At 39.1% G+C, this 12,147-nt stretch overlaps 1 protein-coding gene across 1 annotated transcript; it reads left to right on the top strand.

Annotated features, from left to right (window-relative positions):
- Positions 1-200: 200 nt before the first annotated feature.
- Positions 201-11,877, top strand: creb1b (cAMP responsive element binding protein 1b). Its single transcript, XM_031732942.2, has 8 exons — positions 201-351; positions 4,597-4,709; positions 4,833-4,979; positions 5,090-5,190; positions 6,365-6,519; positions 7,212-7,397; positions 7,578-7,731; positions 8,017-11,877. Exons 2-8 carry the CDS (start codon positions 4,605-4,607, stop codon positions 8,159-8,161), a joined length of 993 nt encoding a protein of 330 aa, XP_031588802.1. The 5' UTR covers positions 201-351; positions 4,597-4,604; the 3' UTR covers positions 8,162-11,877.
- Positions 11,878-12,147: the final 270 nt, after the last annotated feature.

The following is a 12,147-nucleotide window of genomic DNA, read 5'->3' as shown; positions in this document are numbered from 1 at the left end:
TTTATGACTACCAGATTTAGCCGACAGATTTTTATTGCTTTTGTTATGTAATTACCGAATTGCAAATAAACCGCTTATTGTTTTGTTTTTTTAAAGATATTTTGCCAGACGTTTCATGGGGCACGAGGGTGTCGTTGCTATCCGTTCATCCTCGCGATTTTCCGGCCTTTTCCGTCCGTACTTCGTTCATTTCCGGTCAGCGTCGCCATCTGCTTTCTCGTCCTTCTCCAATCTCCGTGTTGTTGTTCCCGGTGACGCGGCGGAGGTGTAGCCTGACGCGGGCTCTTACGTGTCGGCCAGAATAAAAGTGGAGCTCCGGAGGCCTGGGAGTGACGAAGGGAGACTGTATCGGTAAGGACGAAGCGGTGTCCGGGGCTCACAGAGACGGGACACTGCCGTAGAAAGTGTCGGTCTGGTCGGGTTCGGCCCGAAGCAAACAAAGAGATCATGGCGCCGCGGTGTGTTTGTAGCAGGATGGAGGGAGGGGAGTCTGCGGCTGTTTGGGAGAAACGGAGCAAATGTGTGGCTTTGCTAGTGAACCAGGATGGGCAGAGTGTTAAGACACCACAAACGGCGGTCGGACTTTAGCTTTGTTAATACGCTCACATGTAAATGATGCTATAGCTGACTGAGCTTTCTGCGCAAAGATTTGCGCTGTTTTCCCCCCCGTTAAAGGCGCACTGAAAACACTAGCTACGATATTTGCGTTTTTCTCCGTTACTTGAAAGACTAAATTGTTATTCTTATATATGTCTATATGTACATTTACATGTATGATTGCATACCCATTTGTATCCACGCTCTTTCGTCGTTAGTGATTTTGCTCTGACTTTGCGTCGATGTGCACACAGAAATGTGACATCGCAGGCCTCAGCGTTTGGTCGCCCGTTAAAAACATAACCCACGGGCCTGTGGATTTAACGCACATTGTGTGTCTGCGGTCTCATTACTTTTTAAAAAAATTGCGGCACATCTCCTGGGATCTGATCGGCGTGCGTTGAGGGGGCGTTACCCGGCCATGTGGCGCTGCTGTCACACACGGAGCATCCGAGTGATTTTTGAAAAGCAGAGGGAGAAATGTGTAAAGCCAATCATGCAGCGGAGAGAAGCTACGCACTGTGTGAGATCACGGAGCTCAAAGAACAACACGTCCCAGATCAACACTCGCTGCATCGCCTGAAGTCAGGCGGGGATCACCTCTCCAAAGCTCCGTTATTAGAATCATAGTTAACGTGGGGGCTTTTGGTTAGGAGCAGCTAAGTTGAGTTTGAAGTGTGACCTCCTGATAATTGATCAGGATTTGTTAGTGAAGCCCAAGATGCCATTCATGATCATTAACCGTTTTTATTTTATTAAAGAAAAAAGAACTTCAATAATTTTCCTTTCCAAAATAAAAGCAGTTTGTGTGTGTTTGTTATTGAGGATGAAGTGGGGCACGCCCATGTGTCCCCTTGGAATTACCCTGGAAGGGTTTCACTTTGTATGTGTTAAGGAGTAGATTGCATCATCACAAAATAATTTCTATCCCATTGTTTGGGACATTATTTTCTTTCATAAACATTTGTAAGGACAACTTTATCAAAACCTGCCCATGCAGACAATATGAAAACACAATTCAGATGCACAATCTAGTGTCTAGTGCAGGGATGTCAAACATAAGGCCCAGGTGCTCGAATTAGCACGGCAAAAACTCCAACCCGGCCCCCTTAACAGCTTTGGAAAATGTGAAGAAAAGCAATGATTTAATTTTAAATGTAAAAGGATTTTTTTCTACTGTTAAAGTTCTGCCAGTTCACCCATTCATACTGCTCTTAGTACTTAATAATTATTAATTTAAATAACAGTAATGTGAAAAAACAGGAAATTCCTTTTTTGTTTTTGTTTTTTATTACAGGACAGTCTTGCTAGTGAGCCCCCGGAACTTTTTCTGTAATTTTACAGAAATAATTTAAGCCCAAAGAGTTGTGCTGACACACTTCTTTCAGTTACTACAGCAGTATTTCTCTGTCTTGTAGAAAAACTGTTGAAAGTACACTGCTTTTACTTATATGTGATATATATAAAATGTGCAGTTAGACTTGTTTATGTTTAACTGCATTTTTTTGTCTTCCCTGCACAATTGGTTAATATTGTTAACTCCCTGAAAATGGCATCAGCAGCAAAATTAAGATGTTGATGAAGCTCTAATAACGTGGTCTGAATTACACAAATTAAATGAAATTGTTGATAATCTCTAAGAAGAACCTAACCTGTGATTTGGTTATTTTTTTAAGCCTCTGTCACTCGGGTGACCAGATGTTTCTCTGTTTTTGTTCCTTATCCCTCGTCCCACGTCTTGAGACAGTGTCCCACATTTTCTAAAGGATGATTTTTACTCCATGTATATGAAGGAATTGCTTTTTTTAATTACAGTTGGAAGGAGGACGTCGGCCTGTGTAATGTCATACTCATCAGGGAAAGTCACACGTCAGCAAAAAGTCACAAGCTTTGCAGAGTTTGTTGAATATGATGGAAGCTACCATGAAGAAAATCAAGCAGCAGCATGTCCTTAAAAGGAGTTTTTGTCTTTCTTTGCTAGTTATTTTTCAGTTTCACACAGGGGCAAATACAGTGTGAAGCGACACGTTGATACGCGTGTCATAATTGGATAGGGCATGTCAATCTGTGGATGCATTCAAACTGAAATTGAAAAACTGTTCCCAAACAGAAGAGCAGATGAAATAACCGTGGAATAAAAGAGAATACTGGAGTGTAGAGATGATTTTCTGCCTCTTTTATCTTATTGCTCCTCTCGGTTTTATTCATTGAGATTCGTCAGGCTATTGTGAATACCTTACCGTTTGACGTATGTCAACAATCCTGGCTGTGCTGTGATTTCAGCTGCATTTATATAATAACAGTAAGTCACGTGATCACAAGTTTTCATCTGACAGGGTGCTCTGCTCTCTGTCACACTGAAACCTCACTGCTCACTCTGTGAACAGAGCAGAGATAAAACGTGTCGTGCCTGCATCAGGAGAGCAAGGCCTTGTTGCGAAGCAGTGTTGTCTGTGGGTTTTTTCAGAGTAATGACATGGTAAAAACAACCCTTCCAAGGGGATGAATATTCAAACATTTCCCACTGCATCCAGTTAATTTTTGTTATATGAATGTGTGCCAAGTGTTGTAGCAGATATGTGGTGTTACTTTTAGTCACTGAAACTATTTTTCCTGCAGTTTTCTGTTTTCTTCTGATGCTGTCTTTACTAAAGCCAAAAATGTGAGCAAATAACAGACACGGCATTGTTATTTGGCACAAATTGATTGAGTTGTGCAGTCGGCTGAGTGTTTGACTTTTCCTCCATGGGGCAAAGTTACGTGACAACACACTCAGTAGTATGTTTGAAACGTATTAATACATAAACGTATTAATGGAATTAAAATAATAAAAACCCTGATTAGCGGTTCTGAATGTCAGTTTTGATTCATCTTCAACTAACTGCTCAGCTCCAAACTTGCCTTCCTGGACGTGAGGACAGGACACGGTCGGATTTTTTTGCTGTTACATCCTGATCAATCATGTCTTTATTTGGGGCTGGATTTCTCATATATGAACAATGAAGTTACTGCTCTTGGCGCTTCTCCTTTATAAATGCGCACAGTTGTCTCACTTTAGAAACAGAATTATTCTGATGCTTCACGTATGTCATAAACAGCTGCAACAACTAACTCAAAAACCTTTTTAACGTTTGACTGTAAAGTTATATTTTACAATATTTACATTTGTAGTAATGTGAATAAGTTGAAATACAGAAACCTGCAGGGGAACCACTTAAAATGTATTGTGCTTAAATCTAGGGAGAAAAGTCTTTTTTTCTTTCTTTTTTTTAAATATTAGCTCTGGAAATGTGAGACCATGAAACCGACTGAAAGCAGGCCCTACACTGAAAGCATGAGAGCTGAAAACCCTGTTGGGCTTTTCTGTTATTGCTGGTGTTGCCCAAAACAGTCGTCTTTTGCTGAGCTAACAAACTCGTAGAGAAGCAGAAGAGTAGTAGCTATGTGACGCCATTCTCTCAGAGGTATGCTGTGTTTGAATTCATGCAGAATTATTTTAAGGTCTGACCTAGTAAGTAATTGCAGTTCTGCCTTTATAGAAAAGTGACCAGGGTTTACATTCAGACATTAAGACGACAAATGCCTTCAGCTTATTGTAAAGGAGTGGGGGCTTTAAATACCAGAACGTTGCACACGTATAGAAGAAGCTTCCAGGAGCTTTTATTGTTGATGATTAGCGTCATAAAAGCCATATTTTTTTGAAGAGAATGATCTTAAACCTCTTTACTCAGATGGCCAGTGGTTGTCAACTGTTGTTATGTTTACTGTTATTGACTCCTTGGTGACTCATTCTGAGTCATCCAGTTTTGTGTTTTTATTTAAGTGGAAGTTTAAATTCAAACATATTCTACACTTCTAAGCTGTAGTTACCTGACACCTTTTTATTTTCCTGATGTTAGGGAGCATATAAGTCAGTAATAGTCGTCTTCCTGGCGAGTCGTTTGCTGCAGCTCCCCAAAAGCTTCGTTTTAACAGCTTCATTCAAATCTGTACTCTCAGGTTAGCCAATGAAGATGGAGTCAGCAGCAGAGGTTCAGCAGGGGGCAGAGACTGCTGTGACTGAGACGGAGAACCAGCAGATCACCCCGGCACAGATTGCTACTTTGGCGCAGGTATCAATCACGTGATGATGGTGATGTTGACACAATTTCCCCTCCTTTCAGTGCATTCAGTGCCCATCTTGAAGTGTGTTAAAATGCATGTGATAGCTCAGTCATATCACCTCTGAATTTTAGGTATCTATGACAGCAGGACATGCTTCAGCAACAGGTCCCACAGTAACACTGGTACAGCTGCCCAACGGACAGACGGTTCAGGTCCACGGTGTGATCCAGGCTGCGCAGCCATCTGTAATCCAGTCCCCACACGTCCAAGCCGTACAGGTGAAGCTTGAGCAGTACAGTGTTTTTACTGTCTTTTTATTCAGCCATAGCACAAGATCATTAACCATGAAGTGTTGATGAATGTCTTGTTCTTTTGATTGATGCTCCAGATCTCCACCATAGCAGAAAGCGAGGATTCGCAGGAGTCTGTAGACAGTGTGACCGACTCTCAGAAGCGCAGAGAGATCCTGTCACGGCGCCCCTCATACAGGTAAGTAAGACATTCAAGACAGTGGTGTTATGCCACAGATGAGTCTAAAGCTTTGGGGGGAAACTGTCAGATGGCCACTAAACCATTTACATTTGGCTCTGTAAATTTCAGATATATAACCACTATTATTTAAAGTTAAAAGGAGCATTTGTCATACGTGAGTATTTTAATGTAGCAAGTGCTTCTTCTTGGGGGTCTGCTTTTGTTTGGGTTTCTTGAGTTGCAATGAGGGCATTAGCTGTGGATGGGAATCAAGAAGTAGTTCCCAGAAGTTAAATTCCTTCTTGCTTGCTTATCAATCCTGCACATTGGTTCCACATGCAATACAATCGGCTGATTTTAGGTTGTGTGGGGGAGGAGGAAAATAGTGGTGTATCTACAGCGTGGATATGGGCATTTCTTTTATTTGTATTCCCCCCAAAAAACGAGTGCAAAGTGTAAACTGCATCCAGGACAGAAACAACTGCATTACAGTGCTAAACCAAGCTCCTTGCAAGCATCTGCAGAGTCAGCGTATTAACGTTAACCTAGCCTAGAACCCAGAGTGATGTTAAAACTGAATAAATGCAGACCCCAGCCCAGCAGCCAGATCCTGAACTTCAAGAGCTAACAAAGGCAGTGATGAGCAGTCAGGTTGAAGCCTCATTTTCTATTTGTTTCTAAAGTAGACTCACTGTGACGCTTTAAAGTCTCTTTGTGCTGATTTTCACCTTTGCTTTGTGCTGATAGCTTTGTTTTCATACCTAAATTCTAAGCGAAAGATCATATGTGGGTCCACATTAGGATTTGTGTTGGTGTGGCCTTGTAGCCTCAGATTTATATTGTTAAATTCTTATTATGAGAAAAATAAGATGAATGCAAAAGTAATGCAACAAGTAGTAGTAGTATACCAAATTACATTTTCATGGGAGCAATTGTATTAATGTAATATTACTGCATAAATATTTACAAGAAGGATACAAATAGGCAATAACAGATGCTTTATGGAACAGAACACTGTTTGACGTTTAAAGAGAGAGTTTGCTTTCAGTTTGGTAACTGATGTCTGTTTTTAGATTTCACAGGGCACTGCCTGTCTCGCTTGCCCTGACTGAACGCTCATGCTAAGGCTGATACACTATTTTATATGGATAACTAGGATTGACAGTAAATCCACTTTTGCGTGTCCTAACAGGAAAATTCTGAACGACCTTTCGTCTGACGCACCTGCTGTCCCTCGTATCGAGGAAGAAAAGGCCGAAGAAGACTCATCTGCTGCTGCTGCCACACCTGCAATCACCACTGTTACTGTCCCAACACCCATCTACCAGACCAGCAGCGGCCAATACAGTAAGTGACATTTGGCTCAGTAATTAAATTATGTTAAGTTATTTTAGTCATTAAAAGAATATAATTAGGAATTAAAATATAAAATATTTATAATAAATAAAGCAATTTACCCATCAACCTCATTACTTCATGTGAAGCATTAAATTATCTCCCCAGTAATCCAAAAAATTTGGCACTACTGCTCAAGTTACCTAATATAACTGTAAACATATTTAGGGAGATCACACTAGTATTAAAATATGTTTTCAGTACAGTTTAAAGCATTTTTAAATGACTTAAACTGGGTTAAGAGAGTTAAGGGCAGTTATGAATATTACACATATTCATCACATAGAGGAGACAATAAGTCAGGCCTGTTTAGCTAGTTTTTTTGTTCGTAGGGCAGTCCGAGAAATGTTTAACAGTTTGTGCGAGTTCATCACAGAAACACAGTTTGATGCTTCATGTTTGATTAAGCGCAAGACTCTAAAAGAAACAATAACAACTTGACAGCACATTCATCACAATGTTTTCTTTATGGGAAGACTGAGGAGCTACCTTAGGTCACCATAGCTACTTTTTCTTATGGCTTCCAAACCCAAGCCCACATTTTAAAATGGCAATACCTTAATAAGAATTAAACAAATTTATAATGTATTTTCTGTCCTTTTATTTTCCTCCGCTGTCATCTTTCCCTCTCTCTGAACAAATAGTTGCAATCACACAGGGTGGAGCCATTCAGCTGGCCAATAATGGTACAGATGGAGTACAGGGCCTTCAGACTCTGACTATGACCAATGCAGCAGCAGCAGCTCAGCCTGGTGCCACTATACTGCAGTATGCACAGACCAGTGACGGCCAGCAGATACTGGTTCCCAGCAACCAGGTGGTGGTCCAAGGTAAGAGTGGCAGTCTATTATCCATGAGCACAGCCATTCTTCAAGCCATTCTTTTGTCTTTGGCAGCAAAGACAAAAACATTTGGATGTTCATCGTTAGTAAACATGATAGTTAAACAGTTAACTAGGTTCATTAAGAGGCCAAATTAAACATTTGCTTTCTGTCAAATTTGCCTGTTAGCTGCCTCAGGTGACGTTCAGGCCTATCAGATCCGAGCAGCCCCTGCCAGCACCATTGCTCCCGGGGTAGTCATGGCCTCATCCCCTGCTCTTCCGACCCAGGGTGCCACTGAGGAGGTCACCAGAAAACGCGAGGTCCGCCTCATGAAGAACAGGTATAAAAAAGGAGGACTGTGTGTTTTTGTGTTTGTTTGTTTTGTAATGTCTTTGCAGTTTCTTCAAATACATTTCTACGGCTGCAAGCACCAGGAATCGCAGGGTATTCATAGCAAGTTAATAGTGATTCATATAATCCCTGTAGTGAGTATGTTTCAGCCCAGAGTTTGGTACATTTGAGAAGTGTTCACATTGCAGGTGTTAGAGAGGAGGCCAGTGAGTACCCACCAAATCCAACATTCAGAAGGAAACAAAAACCCAAATTGTGTCTTATCCTTCTACAGAGAGGCGGCCCGTGAATGTCGCAGGAAGAAGAAGGAGTATGTTAAATGTCTGGAGAACCGAGTGGCCGTTCTGGAGAACCAAAACAAGACACTAATTGAAGAACTTAAAGCCCTTAAAGACCTTTACTGCCATAAATCAGAGTAGTTGCTCCTGAACACCACACTGGGCCAAGTAGCATTTCAATACCTTTCAAATGCTTTGACTGTTTCTGTCTACCTGGCCTTCCGGTTTGCCCTTGCCTGGTCTTTATCCCCACCCCCACAAAATTGCTCAATCCAGAAGACTGTTATTACAATAAATTTAAAAAAACAAAAGTTGTGTACTGTTATCAAGGTCTAATGAGAAAAATTGTAAAAGTGCTAAATGATACTTCATAGGCAATTACAATACAGATCGCAATGACAAGCATATGACAGTGGTTAACATGTTGCTTTGTGTACGAGCCTGAGTTTTATTGTCATAGTTTTGGCTGATGCCCATATCATTTACTCTAATGTTGCTTCACAGGAAAAAGACAATAAGAAGGAATCCTGATATCTGCTTGTTTTGTTTTTTCTTTGTTTTTTGAGTAAAACAAACGTTCAACTTCCAGGCCAACTTGAAGATGCAAATCATTCATAATGGTTTACTGAGGTACTTTCACTATCTCTCTTCCAAGTTCAAATTTGTTTTTTGTTTTTGTACTTGAATCAAGGTTCAGTTGTTGAAAAACAGTTTATTTTTTGGCCTCACTGGACTCCCGTAGAGTCCTGCATTTACTATGTAAGCAATAATGCCATCTTTAAGTTGGCCTTGGAGTGTCACTGTTGTAGCTGTCACTTGCTGTTTGATTTGCCCGGTGCAAATACAGTCAAACTGTAAGGCAAGAACTATTTTTACTGTGTCCTAATATGTGATTCAATGGAAACTTGCCAAAAGAGGTTATGTTGCAGTGGCACAACTTCACATTCAAGGTAGTCAAAATGTTTACTGGCCAAAACTTTGACAAGAAGACAAAGCTTGTTTTAAAAAGAATTTGGGCGGGGGGCATTGGTTGTCTTTGTTTTTTTATTGATATATATATATAATTGTCAATTGATATTTTTCCGGCTGTACATTTTAGTTTATTTTTTTTACTTTCTGGAAAATAGCCAAGATGTTGCTGTGCCAGGCGAACCCAGTCAGTTGCAGTTAAAGGCTTTGAATGAAACATGAATTTCTACTTGATCCACTCCTTTATGTGAACCACATTGTAAAGGGGACTCTACAGCTAATTAGGCACAAACAATCCTTCTTTGTTTTCTAAATATTTTTAATGATGCTACCAACTGCCAAAAAGGAAGAAAGTGGAGCTACGTAGGTCCAAGCAGAAAGTTGATTGCCGCAGTCGTATGTGTTATATATTGAAATGGTAATATTACAATTTTCTATTCACTGCTTTTTTTTTTCTCAACATGATGATTGTCACTACTACAGAAAGATCATTAGCAGTACTGTTTTAAAGGTACAGTATTTTTGTTACAATCTAGACTATGTTTTTATAGTTTTGGTAAAGATTCCTAGTAATTCTGGGAGCATTTTATTCATTAGCTTAAGGAAAAATTTAAATTTTTAGACATTGTGTGTATTTGCCAATGCATGCTCTTAATTTAGTGAGTAAAATGCTCTTACAACAAAATTTTAGACGATTAAAAGAAGGAAACAAACCCAAGTAACACAAGCGATACTATCAAAAGTAATAATTAACTTTTGTTTTGTTTTGTTTTTTAATCTTATTTCCATTTTGCAATGTCTGTTAAATGGTGGTAAAATATGAATTGTGACACCATAAGATTGCGGGTCATTTCTGGATATGTAGCAGATTGGATCCTTGGTGAAATCTACAGAAGATAAAGGCTACAGTAACATGAGTTTAACTCTAATAACGTGGGAAGATGTACACTCCGTCAAGAGGAGATCACTTTGTGGGACTGTGTGTGGTTTTTGAACAGATATGTGTATGTATTTGTGTGTTTATTTTTTTATATTACTGTACATAGACTCTACAGCATGTGTAGAACTCATGTATTCCTGTTTGTTTGATATGAAAAAAATGTTCTTATGGCTTGTATGAAAATCAACTTTGCATATTTGTAACATATATCAGTGTATAATTGAAAGAAATGTATGTGTGTATTCATGTTATCCACCGGGCCTACCACCGTCATGGCAGCTAGTGTATGAGAAAAGGCCTTTAATGGAGATGTTATATTTTGGAGTGTTCTTTAGGATCAGTAGTGTTTGTAGACAAAAGCGAGTCTGTTGAAAGCATTCGGGGTCCACAAGATATATCAGTTTCATAATTTTGTCATTGGAAAACTTTGTTAGGGTTCTTAAACATATCTTTTGTCTATGCTCATGGAATTTGAGAACCCTATTCCCATTGTTTAGGATGACTTTCAAAATAAAATGTATTTCATAAGAAAGCTTTATTTGTTTTAACAGAACATTGTGGGGGGTTTTAGCAGTGGTACAATATTTATATCAACTGTTTCTGTTAAAACAAATGTTATATTGTTGTGAAATAAATTTGTTATGAAAATCATTCTAAATGAGCAGAACCTCGAGCAGGTAATGGTTTTTAAAAGTCAAGAAATTAAAGCACAGTTTTGATTATTTCTTATGTCAATTCAGTCATTCATTCATTTCAACCAGAACATTACTGGAATCCTCTGTTATCAAAAGTTTGAGGCATTTTTAGTGGGAAAGATGCTGACATGAAAACTTCAAAAGCTAGAAAGGGAAATTTAAAAAATGTCCTTCAGCTCACACTTGTGATCTTTATACTCATCTAGAAGTCATTTGGTCCACTTATTAGCTTTGTTATGTTTCCCACTCTTCATCTACACATGAAATTAGTTCATTTGCCATTGCGTGACAGAGTGTGGACTTTGAGTCACGATTTCCAGTTTGTCTGAAATCTTCTGACAAACTGGTCTGAAATCATTTGTAAATGCATCTTAAGTTAACATTATTTTAACTGTGTTTTCACAAATTAGTTTCAAAACCTCAGTCATGAGCTGAGGAGAAATGTATGAGGTGTCAAGGCACTTGAGGTCCCTTTGGCCCAGTTTTGCTACCCGTAGTGAGGTTTAAAGCAATCTGTAGAATTCGTAAAGTCATAAATAATGTTCTTGTACTGCACTCCAGGAGATGATGATGATAAAGTCTGACAAACGAGAAAACCATAAATGGGCTAAAAATCTGTATTTAGTAATAAATGCATGGTCAGTTCCAGGGCTTTAACAGTGTGTGCAGGGATCGGTAGCAGTGACAACTTTTAGATACCAGTGCCATTACGATGTGACAGAGAGGAAATGCAAGAAAGTCAACCCCTTTGTAATTCAAACATCCAGTGGTGCTTATATAAAAAAAAAAATCTAGTAATAACTTTCTTTTCTGTTGATTTGATATGGTGAGCTCAATTTTGTGATGTGATTACACAATATCTTTTAAACGACAATTGTTTTGATTTTTGTGTGCCAGAATAATTTGTAACGACGGGCCTCATTTGTGCATGTAACAGAACGATATCCATGTGTGTAAAAGTGTGTATATATAAATAGGATTTCTAGAACAGTAATAATGACATTTTTTCTAACTTTTAATGTGATGAGTTTGTATATTGCCAATTTTGCAAGTTACCAATTGAAAATGCCATGTATCATACGGTACCTTGTATAGACGGGGTTGCCAGATGAAGCGTTCAATACTGTTTGTTTAAACATTGTCAAATTATAAAACTATACCAGCCCATTATTTCAAAGTGCTGTTACTCTGGCATTATGTCACTCTTTTGTAAACACTTGCTATGTCACAATAAACTGATACTGAAGATTATATATCCTATTGTTAATTGTATTAATTGTATTGTGTTTATTTTTAATCTGCTTGATTTTCTTGTATTTAGTGTTCTATTTCTAATAAAATGTTAGCATGTCAGTTTAATAATCATGATTATCCAAGTTTCAACATATACGAGGACATCGAGAAAGGGGTGAGGTGTGAGCGTTTCTGTGTGGCGGTGGGGTTACATCAGTGATCAGCTCTGAGCCTTGGTTGCAGTGGTGATGGACGGGTTGACAGATCAGGCCAGGCAGGAATATGATGTT

Source organism: Oreochromis aureus, linkage group 16 (genome assembly GCF_013358895.1).
Source record: "Oreochromis aureus strain Israel breed Guangdong linkage group 16, ZZ_aureus, whole genome shotgun sequence".
Taxonomy (NCBI): domain Eukaryota; kingdom Metazoa; phylum Chordata; class Actinopteri; order Cichliformes; family Cichlidae; genus Oreochromis; species Oreochromis aureus.
This window is presented reverse-complemented; position numbering and strand designations above follow the sequence as displayed.

Coding starts and splice junctions, on each gene's coding strand:
- creb1b (XM_031732942.2), top strand. CDS start 4,605: ATGAAGATGGAGTCAGCAGCAGAGGTTCAGCAGGGGGCAGAGACTGCT. Junction 5,191..6,364: donor TCACGGCGCCCCTCATACAG/GTAAGTAAGACA, acceptor GTGTCCTAACAG/GAAAATTCTGAACGACCTTT. Junction 7,398..7,577: donor CAACCAGGTGGTGGTCCAAG/GTAAGAGTGGCA, acceptor TTTGCCTGTTAG/CTGCCTCAGGTGACGTTCAG.